Here is a 26,780-nt window from a genome sequence, read left to right on the forward strand (position 1 = left end):
CAATGGCAGATTTGGCTTTTGTTACCATGACGACCAGAAGCTGAGCCTTTGCATTGCTACAAGAGAATAACCCATAATGGTGAAAACAAATGCGTGTGTAAAGACAATAAAAGCATGTCACATTTTCACTCGTAGAGGCAGCACTTCATACACGATGACACATCACTTATGTCTGTGCAATTAATCAAAATCCAATTACAATTTCAATTATTACACTCCACAATTACAAATTTGGCATAATCGTAAACAAAAATAAAAGATTATTAATACAAAATCTGAGTTGTTATATTTATATATTTATTTATTAGTTATTATTATTTATTTATTTATTTATATTTATTTATTTTTGTTATAACATATATTTGCACCTTTTTTATTTTTTAAAATGACTAATTTAATGAATGTTGTTTGGTCCAAAAGGAACTTGCATAATTATAGTGTTTCAAAGAAATGTATTTGTCTTAATGATTGTTCTATTCGTGATTTCAATTATTACCAAATTAATCGTGATTAATATTTTCTTCCTAATCGATCAGCCCTAACATCACTAAACATAAATACAACCTTCTGCCAAGTAAAACGTTCCGCTTATCAGAAGCTAACACTGTTAGCTCATGCTAACCTCTGTATTCAAAAAGAACATTTCAGTCAAATATTGTTTATTACTTTTTTTCGGTTATTTTTTTTTGTGAGTATACCTGTGTGTGTTTGTCATGAGCCTGCACGTGCGGGTTAATGAAGAGCACTAAATGAAATCCTTCATTGTGTTTGATATAATGTCAGCTTCCATTAGGCAACCTGGCGCTGGGAATGATTGCGAGTCTATCGGGGCCAGGCTAGAGGGTGTCATTTGGGGGGGGGGGGGGGGAGTGTGTATATGTGTGTGTGTGTGTCTGCATGCATGTGCGCACGCGCCCGAGCGGCGCCGGGGCGCAGAGGAGTGTGTTCTCTAATTATAAAATCATTAGCAGGTGTCCGGAGGAGATATGAATATGACTGTAATCTGTCTCCACCAGTGATTGAGCGCTTGTCACATTCAAATGTCAAACCTTTCCATGTCAGCCTGTTGAGAAATCGTTTTGTGTGCGAAATGATTTAAGGACGGTTCGGTTTGAAATTGGAATGATTCCATTCGGTTCGACTCGGATTACGATTTGATTCCATATGGTATTATATGGTATGGTTTAAGAGAGTATGACGCAATGACTATATTTGTTGTCATTTTATATGCAGTTGAATGAATTTGTCATTATGGTAAATGTGCCATTTCTTTCTAACATGTATCTCGATAAAAAAGCGATTCGATGAGTATGTCAATATATTTCAAAGTGGAATGATTCGATTCTTTTAAATCCAAAAAATATTTCCCAATTTTGTTAAATAACAGAGCATTTTGATAGAAGACAAAAATATTTTTGGTTAAAAGAGCAATTATGAATAATACACAAGCGAAAATAAGACATATTACTTAATGAATAACCTATTGGTTTTCATTTTTTCATATTAACTTTCTTTCCCTGAATTTGAACTGTATAGCAGCAAACTATTTTCTTCTCGAGAAACATGATTAAGTGTGATTTTGGACTTTTAATTTTGACGTCAGAACCACAGGAGCGATTTTGTCAGCTAAAACAGCATATTTGACTAAGTCTGGTTTGTTTAAAAAATAATAATAAAAAGAGTCAGTAAGCAACAGGCTGTCAGAATTAAAGTAGGTAGAGCCAGTTTTGCCTTTAAAAAGAAATCCGACTTTTCCTGCCAGGCTATATGGGGCACTTGCTTAGCAGCTAGCAGCTAGCCGCTAACGCTTGGAACAGGCGTCATATTCTACAATGTCATTGTAATTAATTCATTTTTTAACATCCTTAATTGACGATGGAACGTGATTTCAGGACGACATTGTGTTGACGTCGGTGGCAACAGTTTGTCATGTCAATTTCAACTTAAACTGGGCTGCGACTATCCAACTTCGGGGAAAAGCAGTTAAGTTAGCCCCCATGCTACCATGCGCTGCCACAAACAGCTTCAAAATAAAAGCGTTTCAAGGCACTGATGTCCATGTCCATGTATTACTGTGTTTAGGAAGATTTTATTTTCATATTTTGACTTCTCACCACGTTGGCAGCATGTTACTAGCATTGCTACGGCTAGCTTGTCTGTCTTCACAACCATTCACACCAAATAAACGAGCAAAAAAAAAAAATCCTCAAGCGTTTTTTTATATTTACTGAAATTGTCTTCGTCAGATAATATCATTTGCTTGAAAACTCATCAGAACTCAGAAAGGGGACTTTGTGTCAGACATTTTACAATGTTGTTTTCAATCATTCCAACGGTCTTTTGACTATATTTAAAGGTATAAATAATTATAATAATAAAGCCTACAAAAGCCATAGACAGCTGGTCAGATAGACGGACAGACAAACAAAACAGCAAACATTCTAACCCCGGCAAAGAGACATTCTGCTCAAGAGGAAAGGGTCGGTTCCCATGGCAACAGTAGGCATCGTACCTGTGCGCTTGCTTGCTGCTGCTTTTGCTCAAATCTGAAATTTGCAGGGGAGACTGCTGTTGAGGGAGGGGAGGGGAGGGGGTTAGGGATGGGGGACATTCAGAAAGATGGCGATAAGGCACAGGGAGGAGGACAGATGGAGCAAACACAGGAAAGAGATAACGTTGGATCATAAAGAAAAAGTGATGTAAGGGAAGGGGGGCCCGGGATCATCACTCGGTCCCTCAGTGTTTGTCTGCTATTTGGTGTTTGCGAGTCCACTTGGCATGATGGATTTAATTTATTGATAGCGGGTTGTGTGCCACTGGGAATTTGTGGGGCTTTGTGTGGATTTTATTTGTGCGCGTGTGTTTGTGTAGCTTTATATAAAAAGTGTGTTTAACCCGAACCCTCAGCCTGGAGAGACTACGCAGAAACTGCAAAAAGTGGCCATACTGTTTCCATTTTAACAACCTGTATTCATTTTCTAATATTTCTGTCCAACAAGTATGAAAAGAGTCAAGTCAAACGACTCAACCTTTGAAAACCCCTAACCAGATTGTAGAGCCATACTGTAGCATTTCATAAGAAATACCGTGTGCTCACTGCCAGCCATTTTCAAAGCAGTTCAAAGTCAACCTTAAACATTTCTTGACAATAATATGTTATATGTGGAGTCACTAGTCTTAACATGACATTCTGATTAATATTAGATTTGTAGAATATGAGTTTTGAAGCAAAATCCAGCCGTTTTTATCCATCTCAGGGGGCGGCCATTTTGCCCCTTGCAGTCGACTGAAGATGACATCACAATTGCTCAGGCGACGATTTCCTTTTTAACTCATTCACTCCCAGCCATTTTCACTGAAGCAATCCCCTTCGCTCCTGACTGTTTTACTGGATTTTGACTGATTTTCAAGGCTCACAGAATATTGTGTTCTATTGCTATAAAAACATGGAACCTACCAAAAGAAATATTAGTCTCTTTGTTCATCAGGACAAAAAAAGTAAATTTCTATCTGTTTCCATTTTGCATTAGAATATTGCTAAGTTTCATCATTATTCACAAATCTATTTAGAATTGTGAGTAAATGTTTTTTCAACATGGCCCTGGTGGATCTCTTTTGCTCTACTGCCACCTGCTGGCCGTTTGTGCATTTTCTTCAACCGTTCTTTGCAGTTGAGATGCTGCATCAAAGCCTTCTGTATGCTCGAGCATAAAAAACAACAACATAAAAACGTATAAATACGTCTTTGGGACATTTAAAACATTTAAAATAGAACGTATGTATACGTTTTGGGGAGCAAATGAGTTAACAGCCATTTTAGAGCATTTTGACTTATCTTTCAAAAGCCACACGATATTGTGTTCTGTTATTATTGAATTTTGGAACCTAAAGGAAAACACTCTTCTTTCACCAGTAAAAATAGTTTGTTTTAATGTGTTATGGTCTTGCATTTTTTGTTTTTTTGTTGTTGTTATTTTGCCAAATGACAAGTCAAGATACCTTTTTTTTTTTGTATGTAACACTTAATTTCAAACTAAGTTTACAGGAAGTGCTTATAAATATTGACATACAATGAATGAGATTGGACTCTTTGTAAGTGAGGCCCCACCCAGTCTAAGCAGAACTGGGCTGTGGATCAATCCTGCTGGCAGACACAACATCCCTGCCACCGTGTCTCTCTCTTCCAGCCTGTCTCTCATCTCCCGCTGCAGAGGCTATTTTTAGTACCTGGCAGCCGCCAACCCCGCCACCCATCTCAATCTCCCCATCCTCCGTAGTCACGTCCCCCCCCGACCTGAGCCGCCATTCTGACCCGGCGACTGAACCCAACGTACTCCCTGAGTGATCCGTTCTGATCTCGGCGCTGGCGTCGCATTCCCCTCCTCGCAACCTCCTTTTCTGATCCCTCCGACAGAGCCGGGAAGATTTGGCGAGATCTTTGGAGACGTGTCTGCCCTCCTTTTCCAGAACCGTCATCCAAAGGCCACTCCGCCCCATGTTTCGTTTTGATCACACCGTGCTCCTTGGTTGAGCTTGTTAGGGATCCGTTTGGTGACTGACTCTCAGATTAGCACCGGAGGCGAGCCGAGGCCCCGTCGGAGGGGAAAGGCTACTCTTGGGCTAAAAGCGGGAGAGGAAGGCCAGATTTGCGATGAAGTCTGCCCTCGTCAGACCGCAACCACCGGACCACCTCCGCATCACTGCGGTGCCCTTGAAGTCGTCAACTGTCAGCCCCCCCCCCCCCCCCCTGTAAAGTGGACACCATGCCGAAAAAATAACCTTCAAAAAGCTCGGCGGGGCCTCGGGTGCTGATTGCTTAATGTATTCAGCAACCGCAAATGACTGTTTGGAAAGATTCTAGTAACAATTTGAACGCCAATGTGGGAGTGCTACAAAACAATACAAGGGGGGCTGGATTTAACGACATTTTGAGGTTATGAACTTGAAGTTCACTTACTATCGTATTTACTGTTCTTATTGGATTGTTGATTTGGTCATGGACGCATTTTCATACAAATGTTTACAATAATTATGACTATGATGCATTAGGTTAGCGATGGACTACAAATTAGTACAAATTACAAATTCGAGATATCATACCAATGCCAGAAGTTCCTATTGGATGCCCAGGAAGTGATGTCATCTTCCAGCCTTACCATGACATGCTTTCAATGCATATCATCTCACATGATCCTATTGACATTCAAACACGTTTTTATTTTTGTTGCATATAAACAGTGTGTGAATGATTGACTCGAAACGTTGCCGCTATTTGCGCAAAGTTTTTTTCAGCAATGTTTACTTGACGTTGATCAACTTATTAACTCATTCATTCCCAGCCATTTTTACTGAAGCGACCCCCTTTGCGCCCGGCTGTTTTACTGGATTTTGACTGATTTTGCAAAAAGAAAGATTCAAGTCTCTTCTTTCGTCAGGAAACAAATTTCCATCTGTTTCCATTTTGCAGCAATTAGCCTTAGAATATAGCTAAGTTTAAAACACTGGAGAAAAGACTCTTTTTGCAACATGGCCCTGGTTGATCTCTTACGCTCTGGTGCCACCTGCTGGCCGTTTTTTTTTTTAAATAACTACCATTGCTTTAAGCGTTCTCTTCAGTTCAGAGGCTGCATCAAAGCCCTCTGTATGCTCTAGCATTAAAAAAAAACATTTAAAAAAAACTTATAAATACATTTTTGGGACCATAGCAATATTTAAAATAGAACGTTTTTATACGTTTTTGGGGGCAAAGGAGTTAAAGGGGACATTATGGTGTATGTTGCGTGCTTTAATCAATAACCCTTTAGGCAATAGCCCAGAGTGTGGAATAGCACAATGCACAAAGCCAATATGATAAGACACATTTTCACTCATGGAGGCAGCACTTCATACATAACACACACAAATTCCACCACAGCTACACGTCACCAACTTTACCATCAGATATGAATGCTGTTCACTAATGCTAATCTGTTCAATCAACAAAATTCAGCGCAGCTCTGCTTACCTTTTGGCTTTGACCTAATAACAGGGGCGTCACACACCTGTGGGAGTTTTTGCATGATAGTGTTTTTGACAGTCTAGTCTGGCGCTAGCAGTCACTTGAAAGTAGCGCTGGATATTCACCTAGCCTAGCTGTCATGGGCTGAAACGCTTAGTTATAACTGTATGTAAATTAGCCCCAGTATTACATAACGGTGGACGGCTAACAAAAAAGTACTTAGTTGTTTCATTTCACACTTGATGTCAATTTTCCATAATATATCCAAAAGTGTCATGCTTCATTTTTCATAAAATATCACATCACTGAGTCACGTAACATGTTTGTACAGTGTCCCAATCACTGTACAAACATGTATCACATTGACTTGCCAGACACATGACATCCTTTTTGGGGGCGGAGTGCGTCCTCAGCAACGACTTCTTTGTCATTGCACATCACACTACTCCTCCTGTGTTCTGTGATGCTGATTATATTCTCGCATGTATGACAGAATATAACCATGACAATTTCTCTCTCTCTCTCTCCTCGCTTACCCACTTCCAGGATTCGAGGCTGATATAAGCGCTGCTATATCTCCTCTCATCAGCTTGTCTTTTCACTCTTCCTTTTCTGCACAGGAGAATGCCATTTCATACTACGATTCCAAAGCGGATTCAGACTATGTGAGTACAGAATGGACTGCTCCCCCCCCACCCCCAACCTGACCCCCCCCCCCCCCCCTCCTGTCCGTTTACCCAACGTCTGCCTGCCTGCCTGCCAAAACCTACCAACCAACCAAACCCCACCCCCTTTCCCGGCCTCCCCCATCCGCATCAGTGAGGGCTGTCTCTGTATGTTAGTGCGATGACGCTGCTTTGCGGTGAGCCGCTCTGGCAGAACGGCGGCCGGCCTGATGTGCATGTGACTCGGGCTGTCCTCCCCCAGGCTTATTTCCAAGGACTTCCAAGTGGGTGGTGGCTCATCCAGATACCTACAAACAATCAGGTGTTTGTTTTAGACTGTTGTAATTTAAAATGAAAAGTGTTAAAGGGTAGTGAAAAAAAATTGTTTTAGCCCGATCCAGTTCAACTGCAGCACTGTGGCGTTGGGATATTTTTATCATTTCTAGTTCTGCATCTTTAGATGTTACAATAACATGGTAATGACAAATCTGATTTTAATCCTAGAGGAGACTGAGGGCAACAATAGAATGGGCCGCTGCAGCAAACTGAACATTGTGGAGTTGGTATATTTTTGTCATTTCTAGCTCTGCATCCTCAGATGTTGCACTAACGTGGCAATGTCAAATCTGCTTTTTATCCAAGAGGAGACTGAGGGCAACAATAGAATGGGCCACAGCAAACTAAAACTTGTGGAGTTGGTTTATTTTTGTCCTTTCTAGCTGTCCATCCTCAGATGTTGTAGTAACATCATACAGCAATGACAAATCTGCTTTTTATCCAAGAGGAGACTGAGGGCAACAATAGAATGGGCCGCAGCAAACTGAAAATTGTGGAGTTGGTTTATTTTTGTCCTTTCTAGCTGTGCATCCTCAGATGTTGCAGTAACATCATATGGCAATGACAAATCTGCTTTTTATCCAAGAGGATACTAAGGGCAGCAATCAAACGGGCCACTGCAGCAAAGTGGAGATTGTCAAATTGGTAAACTTTTGTCATTTCTAGCCCTACATCCTCAGATGTTGCACTAACGTGGCAATGTCAAATCTGCTTTTTATCCAAGAGGATACTAAGGGCAGCAATAAATGAGCCGCTGCAGCAAAGTGGAGACTGCGTAGTTGTTGGGTTTTTCTTTGTCATTTCTAGCTGTGTATCCCCAAATGTTCCATCTCATGTGGCTGACGTGGGGATTGCTTACACAGCTGTGGTGTCACTACTGGTTTTGCGTGCTTACCTGAATGTCCCAAGCACAAGTTTGAAGAAGATGATTAGACAGCGATGAGCAGAAGGGGGAGGCGAGGGAGTCATAAATCACGCTGCGATATTCTCTTTGCACCCGCCACTCCTTTGATTAATGACACGACACTTTCGGGCCTGTCAGCACGTCTAATTGGAGCGCATCAGTCATCATTAACGCGGCGGCACACTCGGGGCGAGACACCCGTGACCCTCACCGCCGTCACCCAAAGCTGGTGGCGATGAAGTCATGCAGAGGTCGTGAAAATTGTAGTAGCCCATGCAGTGACTCGGCCACACCCACCAATTAAGGGTCCACCTGTGGAGTGTGGTTGTACAAAGAATTCAGGTGATTGTCAGGTAAGTGTCTATCAAAGTGTCTCTGCGGCCTGTCCTGTGCTCGTTGCCTTTCCTATTGCTCCTTTTGTCCACTTATTATGTGATGAAGAAGCATGTGATGTTCATTTAGGTATCGTCTTGTGTGTATCCCACTTCATTTACACACACACACACACACACACACACACACACACTGTATGCAGGGTCACGCGTGAAACAGATGGGCTTAACTCCAGTTAACTCAAGGCAGGAAGGGAAGAATCTTCCAAATGTCCTCTCTGGCCTCTTCAGCCATTAACGTATCCTTGAGAGCGAAGAGATAAAAATGAACAAATTGGGTAATGATTCGCGCAAAACAGGTGGTGGGTGGTTGAAGAAAATGAACCAATCAGTCTTTGCTGGCTGCATTTATTCACTTGCTAATTAGAAATTGCCTTAGTTAATTATGATTGGGGCTCTTCTGAAGAAAGAATGGAGAGAAAAAAAGGGGTGGGGGGGGCACTTCTCCTTGCCTGACGTTAGCAGAATTCATGTCAAGCTGCGTAATCAACAAACATCTTGGTGCTGACCTATCCTATTCCCATGACTTGAGCACTGGAATCATATTTGATTTATTATGGACAGAAATCAATTTCTTCTAATCCCCGTTTATCACAGCGAATACATTATAAACGCATGCAACTGGTGAAAATATAAAATAGGGACATTGAAACAGACTTGAAAAATATTTCTTAGCACCCGTTCTCATTCTCTCTCTAGTGCAGTTCTCCAAATAAGAGACAAAGCACACTTTTTTGGAGTTGTCACCCTCAATTGATTGTAGGTGACCTATTTAATAATATTAAAAATGTTTAACCAAACCATATCAGTTTGTCTGACAAAAGTTTTCCAGCATAATTGTAACATACTGTGAAATGCTATAGCTAGCTAACAGAAATTAACATAAATGTTATGGTAATAGAAACATTCAAACAACTGCTACTTTTAGGCACAACTAGCAGCAACACAGCTTTTGTTTTTTTCTTCACTAGTGTGACCGTCATAGAGAAGTTGCTGTAGCTTGTGGTTGTTGGTCTTTCATGGCCACTTTGAGACATTTTGTCGGGTGACTTTATTTGGGAACGTCCCCCTGGCTCGTCCCAACAACAGCTTGTAATTGCGTTTTAATAGACAATTAAAGCAGAGCCATCAATCACCGCCCCGGCGTGGACGCGCGCTTCTTTTGATTTAATGGAAGAAGAAGGAAAAAAAAACAGGTTTCATCATGTCAAATCCAATTAACCCACGCTGCTTTATTAAAATATAAACAGCAACAATTCATGCACCCAGCAAAACTTGCTCATGAAAATGTTGTTTTTCCTCTCTCTGAAAGCAGGAGGTATAATCCGATTTGTTTCTTCTTAGATATGCATTTGGTCTGCACAAATGAAGGCTAATGGAGGATGACTAATAATGAATGAATAGAAGCTGAGGGCGACTTGCGTTTGGGAGTGTATCAAAGTGCTGGAAGCGAAAGCGCACGCACGTTTCATTCATCGTTGTGTAGTTAACAGACCCGATTTGTGAACCGCCCTCCCACATCTTTGTTTTATGGGGTTTGATCTGCAAACGTCTCCTGCTGGGCTACTTTCTGTTTTCTCAGCGTACGTCTAACAGGCTGCATAATAAGAGCTGGGAGCAGGCAAGCTCCAATCACTTAAGAATCAACTGCTGTACAGACCGACTGACATTTACGGTTTAACAAGAAAGCGAAGTAAACGTACCGATTAAGTGTTTTTGTTTGGATCGGTCGACGGTGGCTTTAAATCCTGGCTTTGGCTGTTTTCAAATTGAATATAACAATATGTTCTTTTGTGGGGCAGTTCAGATGGATCGATAAAATAAGATCAGTCTTGTTTGTTTTTTTGGGGTGTGTCAGCGGAATATGGCTAGCATGACATCGTAGCAGCGCAACATGGCGAAAGACAAAACATGTCTTGGTGAATCCTCAAAATTATAATTGCACTTGGATCCCTTAAGATGGACTCATCCGTGCCATTTCGTACATTTTCTCGAAGTTTGTGCCACCCTGAAATGAACACAGCATTGACCTAATTTGTACCATACTTTGGTAGCCTTCCAGAGAGTGCCAAAAAGTGTTCGTTATTTTGGTACTCTCTCAGAAAAAAACTGGGCTTAAAACAGTGTTCAGTGGATTCAACGTCATTCCGAATTCAGACGACAAGCAGAAGGGTTGCTATTTTTATGATGTTATTTTTTTTATGGCGGCATAGACTCCAAACAAAAGCCAGTGTTTGCAGAACCAGAGGCACAGAACAGATGGGCACCGCAAAGCCACATGGGCCATGACAGAATGTGTTACCGTATTTGCACGTATTCCCCTCTTCGTCTATCTGCTCGATTGTATTTGTATGATGATTTTGCGTTGTGTGTGTGCATGCAGACGGAGGACGGAGAAGAGGACAATCCGCTGGAAAGCTCGTCCTCTCTGGAGCTGGAGTTTGTGGATGATCCCAATTTCAAAAACAAGGTCAACTACTCATCCAGCGCCGTGCAGATTCCGACCGACATCTACAAAGGCTGTAAGCATCCAAGCGCTAGTTATTAGCACTCTGCTCGATGCTTTAATGGAGACTGCCTGACTTTTAACTCCGTTCATTAACATTAAATTGCTCAGCTGTGTCATGGCGAAGAGAGATGCTAATCATAATGTTGACTTCCTTGCGTGGGAATTAACCCGCCGGGTTAAAAATGATAAACGCGCTGCGTGACTTCTGCCATACTGTTTTTTTTACAAGGCCAAATGTACATGGTTAAGAGTAAGTGCTCATCCAATTATCTATTAGAAAAGAACAAACACAAGCACAACAACAAATCATCATTCTGAGCTACTTGCTTTTTAACTACAACCACCTTCAAACTACCTGGCTCATACAGTTTAACCAACCAGATCCTAATTACAAATTACTACCCACAAGCTACATGCTAGTAGCTTCCAGTTACAAGCAATTGGTTATGGTTACACACATACACAAAAAAACATTGACTGTTAAATGGTACTGACAACAGCTACTATAAAATACTACCCCACAAACTTCTACTTGGGTGCTATCAGCTACTAGTTTCAAATTATTATGTACGAGTTACGAGTTAGATACGACTCTGCTAGTTGCGACTGACTAGCTGCTGGTAAAGTGAAGCAAGTTACCGCCACAAGCTTCTCAGTATAAGTTACTAGGTACTTAACAGCACCCAAAATGCTACAATCTACCACATACTTGTAAACTTCTAGCTACAAAAGGTAGTTGCTAATAGGTAATAGCTTTAAATGACTACTTAAGCCGCCAGTTACATGTTGCTAAATATCAGCTATTAGCAATACATTACGGCCTACAAGTTACCAGTAGGCTACATGATACTAGCTAACAGCTCAAGCTTTCTAGCGATAGTTATGATCTAATATTTCTACTACAAGCTACAGTTTGTGTTTCACGACAGATTGTGTTTCATTATAATTCAGAATAATTAAATGTACGTTAGCGTTAAGCTAACAGGAATATCTAAAGCAAAGCTATGTGGCTGTTTTAAATACACAACATATAATTCTCTTTGCTAGCATGAAGCTAGCCGATGTGTTTTGGTTTAATACACAAACTGGAAGTTTTAAAAGTAAACTTCAAATGGAAGCAGAAATACACATCTTAAAGGAAGCTTTTGTTTTTGAAGCATTGTTCACTCTCTGCCCCCATAGCTAGCGTTTGTAACTGGAAATTTTGCTCGCAACTCAAGGCAAAAAAACCCCAAAACCTTTAAATACACAACATATAATTCTCTTTGCTAGCATGAAGCTAGCCGATGTGTTTTGGTTTAATACACAAACTGTAAGTTTTAAAAGTAAACTTCAAATGGAAGCAGAAGTACACATCTTAAAGGAAGCTTTTGTTTTTGAAGCATTGTTCACTCTCTGCCCCCATAGCTAGCGTTTGTGACTGGAAATTTTGCTCGCAACTCAAGGCAAAAAAAAACAAAAACCTTGTACTAGCAGAAGCTGCCAGTTACAAACTGCTAGCCTCCACCTACAAGATACTATCTAATACAACCTCAAAATGTGGATCCTATCTTGAATATTATGCACAGGCCAGCACACATTTACATTCTATATATTCTAATCAATACAGCAGCGCTCGTGTAATCACTGAGGGAAATGCTTACGTTGTTGAATTAATGCTACCGTAGGCACATGCAAGATACAACAATGAATGTCTATATTTCAAAATGGCTCCTCACTTCTCAGTATATGGCGTGTGTTAGCTTAACAATACCTCCTGCCCTTTTTGTGTACTAACATGATTCTACGTGACATACGCTCACTCACACCTGCTCTGCATAGACATAGACATGGCCGCCCCCAAGCCCCTGACCCACGGTCACATCGCCAAATGGACAAAAGGCAACACTTACACCTGTCTGTTATCAACTTCCAACCTTTTTATATCACAAAAAAAAAGACAGGGAACATGCATTCATTTTCATTTTACAGTCATTTTCCTCCTGTCATTTTTGCTTTTGTGTAGGTCGTTGCCATTTTCAGGAACGTACGGCACCTGTCTGTAACAATGCCCCTCAGCTGTGTCTCCAGACACATCTTGTCAGAATGAGACAGTCGCCGTGCAGGCTGTGATTGGAGGAGGGTGTGGGGGGGTGAATGTCAGAGGCCACGGCTAACTCACAATAGAGCAATCAGGCCTACACATTGTTCCCGGAGCCATTTTGTGGCAGCTCCGCTTCCGCCGACTGAAGATATGAGTCAGAGAATAAAGGCCTTTTGATTGAGCCTGCTGGTGACTTCAGGACTGGAGCGCTGCAGCACGTGGAATTGGTGTTTAGCTTATGCTCCGGGAGGGGGCTAAAAAAAAAAAAAGAAAAAAATGTTTACGTTGAATGTGGTTTGCTTTGCTCCCGTCGGGGCCTTCTGCTGTGGTGCGATTGTTAATTGGAGAGTAGAGTATGGGCCAAGTCCATTATGAAGAGGTGTGCTCGAGTTTAGGTTATCTTAGTACTGAAATGGTCATGGGAAAAAGCAGGCTTTTCAAAAAAGTCCCAGATTCCAACAAAACAACATCTGTGCATCTTCAAACCGTGCTTCCAAACAGGTGGATTTGGGGATCAGGATTAAACTTGCTAAACGCAACCTGATGTGAAATTGACATTGTTAGCATGTTAGCATGTAGCAAGTTAGCCACAGTGCTTCTGGTTCCTTTGAACTGTAAAATATGTAAATATAATTTAAGTCTAGATGCTAAGCTGAGTTGTGAATGTGCCTACTGAGTTTCACATATTGCTAACGCAGTTTGTAAATTGACTGCTTTCCCGCATACAACAATATGAATTACCGGTCACAGGCAAATGCGTGAGTGTGACGATGGCCTCCGAGACCGAGCGAGGGAGCTCGCGATTGAGGAAAAAGATTGAAGGAATTGAAGTGAGGGAGAGTGAAACAGATGAGACACTTCAATAATAGAAACCATTTAGAGCAAGGGAATTTTTGCCCCCCTCCTTTTTCTTTCTTTGTGATCCTTCCAGAAGCTAAATGAGGCGGCGTACGCGTCCTGGTTTGATTTGTCTGCCAGGCCCTGTGTCCATTTATTGAGATGGAGAGTGTTCCCTGAGCGCAGTAATGAACCATTTTATGATTCATTATCCCGCCGCTCATTCCCGCCGCCGTGCCTGCAAACTTTCTAATTAGCTCGGGTCAAACATTCATAGTTTCCTCCTCGTCTTGCTTGCTTACGACGGAGTGGACGCGGCGACGATAGATAAGTACGATTGCGAGAAACGGCTTTTATTTGCCCCGTGTGATTGTTACAGACGCGGCCGGGAAAACGACTTCAGACAAGTGCTCTCCTAATATCATCTTGAAAATGCAGTAATCATTGTGTAAATGTAGAACGGCAATCACTGGCGCTAATGCTAATGTGCATCTACAATATCTATTTCCTTATTATTATTCTGCTTGTTTTTACTGCACTTACAGCCAAAATTATTGGGTGCTTAGATGTTTTACTTTTTTTTTTTCTAATTAGACCCAAAATATTGAAAGAAAAGCTATCACCACCAAACACATATTAGCGTCTAGTTGAATAGCTCTGATGTTCTTTGCTAGATTATATTAAAGTAAAAATTGTAGCTAGCTATGCATACAGCCTGTATAAACTTTACTCTTGACTCATTTGCTCCCAAAAACGTATAAAAATGTTCTTTTTTAAATATTGCCATGGTCCCAAAAACGTATTCATTTAAAAAAAAAAAATTGTTTTCTAACGCTAGAGCATACAGAAGGCTTTGATGCAGCCTCTGACCTGAAGAGGTCGCCTAAAGCAAGGGTAGTTATTACAGAAAACGGCCAGCAGGTGGCAGCAGAGTGTAAGAGATCAACGAGGGCCATGTTGCAACAAGCTCCTTTTCCCCAGTGTTTTAAACAGGTTTGTGAATAATGATGAAACTTAGCTATACTCTAATGCTAATTGCTGCAAAACGGAAATGGTTAGAAATATACTTTTTTCCTGAGGAAAGAAGAGACTCTAATCTTTCTTTTGCCATGTTTTTTTATAGCAATAGAACACAATATTCTGTGGGCCTTGCAAAATCAGTCAAAATCCAGTAAAACAGCTGGGAGCGAAGGGGGTTGCTTCAGTTAAAATGACTGGAAGTGAATGAGTTAATGTACAGTACAATTTTACGATTTTACAAGTACATTTCACTTTGCCTAATTACCTGCGAAGGTGAGCTGGAGCCTATCCTAGCTGACATTTGAAAAAAGAGGAGAAAACCCTGGACTGGTCACCAGTCGAACGCTGGCTATCATCTTCAAAAATATTGAAATGGTCAACCATAATTGCAGTACATTCAGTAGTCAGAATGTCAGTTTTTCCCCTTTTTTTGTTAAAAATGATTTACTGAGTGTGTGTACGGTCCTGATAAATATTTTATACGACAATAAGCAGTCACAGCTCTCAGCGGGGAATAAAGAAAGACCCCCCCCCCCCCCCCATCGGATGCGGGAAGTGCTTTCATTAAACGTGAAGTCTAAATCCCCTGCGTGCGGCGCCCTTTCCAGTAGTACAATACAATATGTCATGTTGTCACTTTGCCAGCGCGGCAATCGACGCAGTTAACGGGAATGCACCGAGAATTTGCCTACGAGAGAGAGCAAGCTTATACTCCTGAGCTATTAAGGCACATTTCCATATGTACTGTTGTGCATCCATTAAGTTGTACCTGAGTACCAAGTAAAGTAAATAAAATACAGGTGCATCTCAAGACATTCAAATAGAGTGGAAATGTGTGATTTTGTTCAAATCCAACGGTGAAGCTTGTGCTGAATTGCCTTGCCATACGAATGACTTAATTAAAAAAAAAAAGGAAAAAAAATTCCTAGATAGAAATTTTATTTTCTAGAAACAACAGTGCATATTTATTGCATTGGAGTCAAAGCAATGCAGGTTAAGCTTGAGGAAAAAAAAATAAAAAAAACTTACATGTCACAAGAGTCAGCCTCTATAGGGACAAAAGTACATTCTAGTTGATGTTTTTGGCTGCACAAGATCAGCATTGTTTCTGAAAAGGAAGAGTGCTAATGAGAGGAGTTTGTATGCTAGCTGGCAGCGTGTATTTGTTTGGCACGCCGCGGGTTCCTGTGGCTGCGGAGGAAGCCTGTCATGCCGCTCACGCCCCACTGGAGATGCAACTCAAGCCCTCTTAGTATCAAACCAGATTTAAATGTGTGTGTGTGGGGGGGGGGGGGTGAACGTGACGGAAATAGATGGATAAAAGGAATGCGTTGAAAACCAAATTGAGGCGGGCAAAACCCGTTTTTAGCCTTCACTTATCCACCACTGTAGCGTGTGCCCGTTGAAGGGGCACTATCGTTTACCTGCACGCTAATTAAAACGACAAACTTTTCCCAATCACTAGCCTAAAAAATGGTGTGTTTGGGATCTATATGAAAAATTAAGCCCAACATCTCTCCCATGAGATTAGCATCTTGAAACCTTGTGTTCCTCCATACACATATTAATGAAAAGCTAACAAGGATATGAAACAGTTGTGGCCTAAAGCCCTTTGGCACTCGGAATTGTGGATTTTCACCTATTGAGAGCTAACATAAATAAATAGAATTTAGAGTTTATGCAATGTGTTTTGCTACATTGGACATTGTACTGGTCTTTCTGGTATGTGCGCCTTGGCCACCTGGGGGCAGTGTAATGCAGTAATATTCATTATTTTTCACAGAGGTTAAAGACTATAGAACTCCGGACGTCACGTGACTATTCCCGAATACGCCGCCACATTGGCAAGATCATAACAACGCCACGCGAAGGAATAACAATGAGCAAATGAGATACGCAAGATGGACAAGTTGGTCATTAAAAACTATTTTACCACCAAAAACGTTTAATGACGTATACTAAAATCTCAATGAATGCTGCCAAAAACGTCAATTGACGTCAACTATGTTTTTTTTTTTTCTCAATGGGCAGTGCAACGTTGTGCAGCGCTGCTTTGTGAATGGGGTTGTGAAAATCCAAAAACATCCACTATCTACGGCCAGCAGATGGCAGCATTGTATCTCTTTTTAATTGGCTGGGTAGTATGTAATTACAATAAAACATGACGTGAATGATCAAAGCCTTTGTCAGATTAAATCGAATACACAGAGCGTCACTAAACATGAAATATTAGTGTCATAGTCACTGTTGTGCAGAAAATGTATCTTTTCACAAAAAGTTTGTTTTCTCCTTATCTTTTCAATTTTCGATCAATGTCACTCAAATGACCTATTTTCAAATGGTGATTACTAAAGAACGGAGTAAGGTAGAAACATACTTTTTTTTCTAATGAAATAATGGAATCTAATGTTTCCTATGATATCCACCATGTTTACGTAGTCATAGCACACAATATTCTTTTTGCCTTGAAAGATGAGTTAAAATGCTCGAAATCGGCTGGCACTGTCTGGGTTGGTTTTTGGGTAACGTGTGGCAGTAAAAGAGTTAAAGATCCCTGCGATAAGAATCACCAGGAGGGCCTTTATTTATGTATTTATTTTCAACTATTGGCGGTGGCAGATAGGGAGAGAGTTCCAGATCTGCAATGAATTTCTCTCTCACTACACTGGTGAGTTCTTGCGATCATACAAAGGCTACAAGTTTGTACAATCCAGATTTGTTATTCCCGTTACGTCTTTTTGTATCTAAGCTAGCAGCTTCACGCAGGTCTTGTACTTTTAGAACTGGAAGCAGTTTTGAATTGTGAAAGAAAGTGGATATTATGTCTGGACATACTATGATAGTATGTGAAGGATGCCTGTTGAGATGCATCTTGGATGCATTCCCTGTGTGTTGTTCTTGCGTACTTACCGTAATTACAGCCATTTGACTGTCAGCCTTGTTTTTATTTAGTCTGGTGAACCCGGCAAAAGTCGACAGCGCACGAGAAATATTTATCGCAAGGCTGAAATTAAGCCGTCTCCGACGTCCACGTGAGCCGATGTAAACAACACAAAGCTGTCTACGCGTAAACTACTGCAGCGCTAATGGCCCCAGACTCTTCCTTAGCGACTTGGCTAATAGCTTTAGCTCCATTACCGTTATGGATTTGTGACCAGGGCCCACTTTGCGTGTGCAGCCCTCTTGATATATTACACCACGCTGTGCTCTGTGAATACAGCGGATTCGTGCACCCGTTAGCGTGATGTTGTATTAATACAGAGGCATACGGCACATATCTGTTTGGATGGCTCTTTATCTCAGATATATCAGTGTGAATAATGTGTATATGAAGGAAGGACGGGGGGGGGGGGGGGGGGTCGGCGCGGGGTGACGAGAGGAGTTGAGGAACGATCTCGAGCGAAGACGCTCCATAAATCCCGCTCTCTTAACGCTTTTGTGGCGTGGTGGCGCATAAAGGGGGCAAAGCCAAGGGTGCTCCAAATGTCAGGGGAGCGGCGCGTTGATGAATTACCTTTTAAAGATATCGCACGCTGTGGGAGGGGGGGCGCGCATTTCATGTGAACGATGGCGCCAGGGGGCCCTGTCTGCCGCCTGGGCGAGCGTGCAATTCGCCTCCCTCCGAGGGCAAATTTGTCTTTTTATCAACTGTCCAGAGAAGTCGGGGCATATCCGGGCTGAATAAATCAAAGAGAATTAGTTTGCTGCGTTGGCTTATCTCGGACGCGGCCGTTTTTCTTGAAGCCATCTCCTGCAGGTGTGTTTATGTGTGAACTGACAGCAAAGGTAACTCATACCTGCATACAATAACCTATTTTAGCCAAAAGATAAACATTGACTTTGGTGTATGTTTTTGAGACAGCAACATGAGCTGACCACCAGCATCCTCGCAAGGAACACGCTTCAGTTAACTCGGGTGGTTTGTAATCAGTTACTTTGGAAAAGTAACATCATTACTTGATTTTAAAAGTAACTAAGTTAAATGACAAGTTAGTTTTATAGTTACGTTGAGCAGATACTGGCAACCCTGCTTAGCATAAAAATAACACTCAGTTTTGCCACTTATTGGAAGTTTAGACTTACAATAATTATTTTTATTTCTTAACTCTTTGACTGCCAAAAACGTTAAATAACGTTTAGTAAAATCCTATGGAGGAGTGCCAAAGACGTTAAAAGACGTTTTTTTTTTTTCAAAACTGAGGTGAAACTAACCATTTTCTATTGTTGATTACTGAAAAACGGAATAAGGTAGAAACCCCAAAAAAATTCTGATGAAAGATGAGAGTCCAATCTTTCATTTGGTAGTATGTGTGTTTCCATAGTCCAAACACATAATTTTCTGTGGACCTTGAAAGATCAGTCAAAAATGGTTAAATCGGCTGGCACCCACGGCATCCCTTTTCTGAAAACGTCTGGCAGTCAAAGAGTTAAAAAGTAATCTTTTCTGGATTTCACTATACATAAATGGACTTTCTAGACTTTAGCATAAATATTTTTTTTGATATACATATAGATTTTTTTTTTAAATTGCAAGACATATTTAACTATTAATGTTATACTGGCAAAAGTTAACATTTACAATGTACCCTATGTGGGTTAGAGGGTGGACCAAACCCAGAAAAGGTGAGCCCTGATTGGTCGTTACCTGAGCTGTTCGGCACTGTGATGTTTCAGTCAAGTGGTAAAATGGCCACCCCTGCGATTGATAAAAATTGGTTGATTTTGCTGCTTAATTCATATAAAGACAATTTTTCTTCTTGACTTTCACTGAAATTATTTCATTTTTGATTAAAAAATTTGAAGGAGAGAAAAAAAAGGTGAGATATCTCTAACTTAAACAGTTCTATCTTGTAACACTCAACTATTTTTTCAAATAAAGATAGAGGGCTGTGTTTGTTATATTAAAAAAAAAAAAGTTAGTTGTTTTATTTAGAAATTGGGCTTTTTCTCCTGACGTGCAACTTGTTCTATTGGCTAAGTTTAATGGACCCCATACTACAGATATACAATTATTTATTTTATTTTTTTAAGGTTTTGGTGAGTTTTGTTTGTTTGTTTTTTGTTGCTGTTTATTTTGGCCCCTTTCATGACATTAAGGTATTTAATTGTGTGATATCGTGTAAAAGTCCACGTGTTTTTCTTCCATTTTAAACAAAATAGTATATATACTTTTTACATGTTACCTTATTTTGTTGAATTTTATCATCAAAATGTGCAACGGGCTAATAAAAAAAAAAAACATGCCTCAAGACACAAATGGCCCACAGGCCGGACATGGGATAACCGCGATGGTTCAGTCAATGCAGTTTAAGCAGCCATGGCGGGATGTCACTTTGCCCTTGGCCGGTGCGGGACGGCTATCATTTCAGACTCGGTGGCTCTCTTTAGATAAGAGAACAGCCGGGACTTGACAGCATGCAGGCTGTGATAACTGCCGCTTAAAGGATAATACTTTTACACGCGTTAATCAGATGACTGGCTGACCGCTGCCTGAGAATTGCGTGGGCCAGGTGAAATTGAAACGTGCGCTTCAGCTTGCTGATCTTCTGGAAATAAGCATCAGTGAAATCTACACACGGGGAGGGGGGGGGGGGGTTGGGGGGGGGGGGCTTCCCTTGGATGCAACGTCTTGAGTGGCTTGCCAAAAAGTGAGCCGTAATTGAAAGCGTGGAAGAAGCAGTTAATGATCACAGCCGAGGCGAATGGGAGCTTTTGGATGCTTTGTAACTAAAAGTGATTTTGGTGTCTTATTTTGTCAGACAAGCCAGTTGAATTCCTCCTCTGCTGGTTTCCTCGTTAATCAGGTGCCTATTAAAACCCGATTGCACTCGCCATTGAGCTTAATGTTAACTGCGCACAGTAAAGCTCTTCATTTGAGCTTGATTGTGTGTGTGTGTGCGTGTGTGTGTGTGTGAGGAGGAGGAATGCGCTCAATATATCTGACCTTATGATTTAGACTGCATGCTGTTAAGTCGCTAAGTCCTTTAAAAGAATCCCTTAAAGCGCACGTACACACAAATGAGGCAAATGTTTGTTTGACGTGCCTCCTCTTCCAAGGTAATCTAGCAATTCTCCTCACCGACCGTTCGGAGATCAACCAGATTAGACTTGATGTCCTGCGAGATGGCCGCCGTCGGCTCGTGCGGCCGCCAAGGTCGTTCTGGAACCTTTGCTTGTCTTGAAAAGCGGAAATATGTAGATATAGATGAGATGATTCTATTGGGTGGGTGGGGGTTGGGGGGTCTGGTGAACAACTTTCCGTTTTTCACTGTTCATTGCTTTACTTTACGTTACTGTACACTGATGCCCTTTTTGGTTCCATTTTCGACTCCATTCAATTGTTTGTGTGCGCATCCTCAGCTCCGGTCATCCTGAACGAGCTGAACTGGACTCAGGCGCTTGAGCGGGTCTTCATCGAGAACCGCCGAGATGACAGCTCCCTCCGCTGGCAGGTGTTCGGCAGCGCCACGGGCGTGACACGCTACTACCCAGGTAAGCGGCGGCGATGGTGAAGCGACTCAAGCGGCCGCCCTTATAACTCAGTGCCAGATAACATCTAAATTGACCCTCGGGCTCCTCCGCGGAGCAATTTCTTATCAGATGGCTGTACTGGTAACTGGATAGGCGGAATGAAATTATGACTTTGATCTAATCTGAGGTGAAATATCCTACAGTGAAGTGGACAGCATCCATTTTATTTTCCAGCCACTCCATGGAGAGCGCCCAACAAGATTGACCTCTACGACGTCCGCCGCAGGCCGTGGTAAGTGGCGTCTTATCAGCTTTCGGAGGTTTTTTCTCACCATGTGACAAGAGCCCAATAAGACGTAGGCCTTAAAAATAATATCAAGATGCACACAGAACATTAAGTAGATGTATAGGTGTGTCATTAGCTGAGTTAAAGTGGCACAGAGACAAATACTGTAGCGCTCCTACTTGGTCCAAATATTACTATATATAATGATGCATGCTTTTAAATACCCTTTTTTTCTGTATTGTACGGACGCGTATTCCATTAACTTAAAAAAAAAAAGTTTTTTTAACAAAAAAAAATACTGTGAAAAACAGAAGCTGGTGCTCTGTTTTTCAGAATACAAATCTAAAAAAAAAAAATTCTGTATTTCTGATAAATTTTTTCTCCTATTTTTCTAAAACATAAGGTGTTTTTTTTCCCAAGTGAATGCAATACGCTTCCGTAGTAATTTTTATGTGTCTTATTTCCTTTTATTTATTTTATGGCTTACCTATGTTTTTGTTTTTAGCTCATTCACTGCCATAAATTCATTTAAAAAAAAAAAAGATTATTAAAAATTAGGGGCAAGAGGCGATTACATTTTTTTATCACAAATTTGATATCTGTTCTAAATGTACAATAATAAAAAATTCTAGGTTTTCATACTATTGTTAACAAAAGTGGGGAAACATTTTAAACTAATAGAACTAGTTCAGTCTATAGCCGTCAATGGCAGTGAATGAGTTAGTAATTTCTCCCCTGTTTTTCCAAAAAAAATCTGTTTTTCTGAATAATTTTTCCTCCTGTTTTTCCTGAATATTCTCCCATCCAGTTTTTCGGATATTTTTTTTATGACAGAAAAAACAAATATTCGGTAAAACAGAAGAAAAAAATGTTCAGAACAGAAAATTAAAAAAAAAAAAATTAAAAGTGTAAGTTGTTTTTTTTTCAAGTAAATGCAATAAGCTTCCGTAGTATAGTTTGTTGTTGTTTTTGTCTTATTTCCTTTCATTTATTTTATGGTTTACCTATGTTTTAATTATTAATATTATTTTTTTAGTTTGTCTTTATTATTCTGTTATTCATTTATTATTTTGTTATTTATTATAAGTCCTTGGCATTAGTGATGATCCATGTGTGCCCTCTCAGTCGGTAGCGAAATGACAACTTACAACAATATTCAGTGGAATTCTCATTCCAAACGTTGTCCTCACCCGTCGTTATCTCACTCAGAGATACTGTAGAACACATTGTCTCCTGTTTACAAGGACAAAGCCAGATAGTAGCGAGCCTTTTGCTTCTAAAGCAGCGACTTTTTTTTACTCGTGGTACTCAGCTGGTTTATGTTACGGCTCAAACTGCTACGGTGGGCCGCGTCCACGCTTCCCGTCCACAAAGCTCAATCCACCTGACGCTGTCACATCGGCTTTGCGGCGGCCGCGCCGCCTTGTTGCCTGGTTACAGGCCGGAGTGAAGTGGACATAACCGTGACGGCAATGTTGATTGCACCTGACCTCCTTTTCCGCCTGGTCTCAGTTTGAGTGGCTGTTTGGGGTCAGGCCGGGTGTCGCTTGCAAACAAACAGGGGGCCATCGAGTTTGCATGGAACTACACCTCCCCAGAAAAGTGTTAAATATCTCATACAGAAGCTATCGAAACACTGAGTAGTGAATCAAAAACGAAGTACTTAGGCCAATATACCCAATGTGTTGAAGGTGTCTGATACACACAGGAAGTTCTGTTGGGCGCTTTCCTAATTTCTTTTAGTAAGCGTGTTGGCTAGCTAATTAGCAGCTAACAAAAGTCAGTCAGTGTATATATAGTTTGTATATGTGTATGTAATGTAATGTATATGTTTTTCATTCTTAATTTTTGGATAAGTATTATCCGTATATATATATATATATATATACATATATATATATATATATATATATATATATTATATATACAAAAACGCTAAAGAAACAGCAGATAAACCTTTTGTCCTAGTGGCTAAGTATGAAAGCTAGCTAGTTCATGCTAAGCTTGTTCGCTGTCGCTTTGTGATGTTCTTCTCGTCTTATGTTCTTTTTTTCTTGCACACTATTTTGAGGGTGATCCTTCCTTTGAAAGAAGGGGCACACAAAAAAAAAAAGCTTTGCTTGTCTTGTTTCTTAAATGCCTGTCAGACTAACAAGGTTTTCCTATAATTAGCTCGGTGAGAAAGTTTCCCCTGTGCTTATACAGTGTAACATGCGGTGTTCCAAACAAAGCTTTATGTCAGTGAACAAGTTTATAAAAAAAAAAAAAAAAACTAGACTGCTGTGTGTGATCTGTCAGCATGTCCGGTTCTCCGACAGCGCATTTGACAGAGCGACAGGAGGGAAACACGACAGGAAGCCAGAGGAGGAAGAAGAGGAAGAGGAGGTAGGTGTTGCTGACAAGGTGATGGAGGTGCGGAACACCTTGTCATCAACCTGTACCTTCGCCTTCCTCCATTTCCCCACAAATAAAGTCAAGTCCAAATAAATAAAACCAGATGATGAATTCATTTGAAAACAGTTTTAACTTTTGTGGCCTGTCGCATTCGTAATTATGGACAATAAAAGTCTTAAATATGACTTCAATTTTGATTGTAACAGGAAGGCCTGAGCCAAGATTCCAATCCAGAACCCAAAAACTGTTTGGTGCTAACCACTTTCCGCACCATGCTGCTTCAATGTTTATGAATTCACTTAAGATTGGTTCGCCTTTGACGTTCACTATTCCCTGTTGCCTAGCAACCCAGCAATGCCAAGTGAGCATCACAGCATGTCAGGCCGCACTCGTGTGATTATAGTCCATACTGTTCTTTTAACTGGCACCGTGCTGACCCCATGTCAGGCAGCCCACAACTCCTACAATAATAAATATACTGCGATATTAAATGAATACCTCTGACCGTGTCAATTAACAGTGACATCTTTGGAAAGGTAATGTTTGCATTGAGTCGCCGTTGAATGGGCAGGCGTACCCTATGGAGTTAGTGTGCGTCAATTATACTAGCATGTAGAGCAGCGGGTCAATTCAAGCACTTCATAAATGGAAAATAACATCTCTAAAATGAATATTATGTTGCAAAAGCTTTTTTCTTTACATGAGATTAATGAGCAGACCAAAACATTCATACCCTTTTTTTCCGCAAAGTGGTACATTTGGTCCGATTATCCACATGTGTATAAATTTGGACTAATGTTTTAGAGACACACCACAGGATAATCACTTGGATCATCTTTAAAAGATTTCCACAAACTGACCTTTGCTGACTGTGATTGCAAGGGAGGGAAAATGCTCAAATTAGGATTAGATTAGGCCACTAATCAATCAAAACTGTTTTATGAGCTGTTCGGCACGTAGAAATCACCCTCAACACACGGCTCACCACAGGATAATCGATCAGGATAATCTTTCAGGGAAATCCGATAATCCCTTTACTAGCTTTGGTCACGTGTACGTGGTACGTGTGTAACGTTCAGGAACCTCAGTGTATGTGTTGAAGCCCACAATTTTGCCTCTGATTCATCGTTTCTAAAAACAAACAAACATGTAAATGTGTCCACAAACACTCTTAGTCATCAACGCAAAGTGTGAGAAATAAACGACAGACAACATCTTTTCTCCTGCGGGCGCAGTCCTCCTATATTTTTATCTTAATTCAATCTTTATTCGCCTGCCACATCCACAGGAGCACTAAGAGTGCAGCAGTCCATAAAATAATAAGCCCATCAGCACAGCGCAAATCCATGCAAGCGCGCGCGCGCACACACACACACACCTACACCACACACCCATTGGCAAATAGTCTTACTGTGTTATCGTAATTCTCTCCTCCCATTGCCGTGCGATTAGTCTGTGTACATGTAGCGTATATGCTAGTGCTCATGCTGGACACACTTTCGGTATATGAGCCACTCTATGTTTGCACAGTACAACACATTGAGCATCCCGCCATGCTGTTGTCGTGAAGGTGAATGCCTCCAGCATCAGAGTGCAAAAACATGACATTTAATGTTAAGATCTATAAAAAAAAAAAAATTGTGACATGTACTGCGCACAGCGAGGTCCATAAATAAATAACAGTGAGAGAAGAGAGCAGAGTGTGGGGAAAAAAAGCAAGTGTCTGTGAAGACAATAAAAGCATTTTTACTTGTGCTGGCAGTTTTGAGGGGGAATGGACACAACAACAAACACGTTGTTTGTTAAAGCACAAGTTGTTTGAAGGCAGAGGTGGCAAATCCAGGTCCAGAAAGTAAAAACCATACCACAGTTTGGCTTTGGCCCCCTGGTGCTAGCTAGCTAGCTCCCTAGCAGGTAAACGAGCACCATGGATGCTAGCTAGGGAACTAGCTAGCTAGTAGCACCTGAGGCTAAAGTTAAAATGTGGGAGGGTTTTTACTTTCTGGACCTGGATTTGCCACCTCTGTTTGAAAGTTTATACAATCATTCTCGTAACATCAGTGCTAATATCTGTTAGCCCAGGAAGAGGAATTTAAAATAGTACCCACTAAAAAAAAGAATTGTTGAACCAATTAAAATTAAACAAAGAATTGTTGACCTGCTTAATAAAATTGCTTCAAGTGATAACACACGATTGAATTAAATGAATTTAAAGTGAATGTATTAAGTTAAGTTGAATTAATTATGAGTTAATTAAACTTAATATATTCACTTTGGATTAACTTAATTCAATCGTGTGTTACCACTTGAAGCAATTTTATTAAGTTAATCAACAATTCTCTGTTTAAACCCTTTCGGGCCCATAGATGATTGCAATGGACATGACATAATAAATAAATCTAAACCAATAAAAACGCATAATTTGTCAATACCTCTAGTTCATGATGGGATCCTAGTTAACCAATCACAATCGCAAGTCGATTTGCATGATGTTCATGTTAAAAACATTACAATTAACTTGGTAAGTTTACAACACGTTAACAGAGGTGGCAAATCCAGGTCCAGAAAGTAAAAACCCTGCCACAGTTTGGCTTTAGCCCCTGATGCTAGCTAGCTAGCTCCCTAGCAGGTAAACGAGCACTATGGAAGCTAGTTAGGGAGCTAGCTAGCTAGCACCTGGGGCTAAAGCAGGGTTTTTACTTTGTGGACCTGGATTTGCCACCTCTGCACGTTACAGCCATACTATTCTATAACAGATAAAAACATGAGATAACCCCCCAAAAAATGTTAATGTTGTTTTTTGTGGGAGTAAAAATCAGTTAAAAAATGCCCAGCAGAAAAAATGCGGATCTGAAAGGGTTAATCTTAAATTGGTTCAACAATTC

The 26,780-nt window shown here is 40.7% G+C and overlaps 1 protein-coding gene across 5 annotated transcripts in view; it reads left to right on the top strand.

Moving 5' to 3' along the window:
- cacna2d2a (calcium channel, voltage-dependent, alpha 2/delta subunit 2a) overlaps positions 1-26,780 on the top strand; it is a 204,682-nt gene that overhangs the window by 138,823 nt on the left and 39,079 nt on the right. For 4 of the 5 annotated variants that reach the window (XM_077574047.1, XM_077574051.1, XM_077574046.1 and 1 more), the window contains 4 exons: positions 6,619-6,663; positions 10,679-10,817; positions 21,105-21,236; positions 21,450-21,507. In XM_077574047.1, coding sequence (XP_077430173.1) covers positions 6,619-6,663; positions 10,679-10,817; positions 21,105-21,236; positions 21,450-21,507 — 374 coding nt within the window. The remainder of the gene's footprint in view (positions 1-6,618; positions 6,664-10,678; positions 10,818-21,104; positions 21,237-21,449; positions 21,508-26,780) is intronic. The other variant, XM_077574049.1, reaches the window with a different exon arrangement.

The sequence above is a fragment of the Vanacampus margaritifer genome, chromosome 8, assembly GCF_051991255.1.
Source record: "Vanacampus margaritifer isolate UIUO_Vmar chromosome 8, RoL_Vmar_1.0, whole genome shotgun sequence".
NCBI classification, from domain to species: Eukaryota; Metazoa; Chordata; class Actinopteri; order Syngnathiformes; family Syngnathidae; genus Vanacampus; species Vanacampus margaritifer.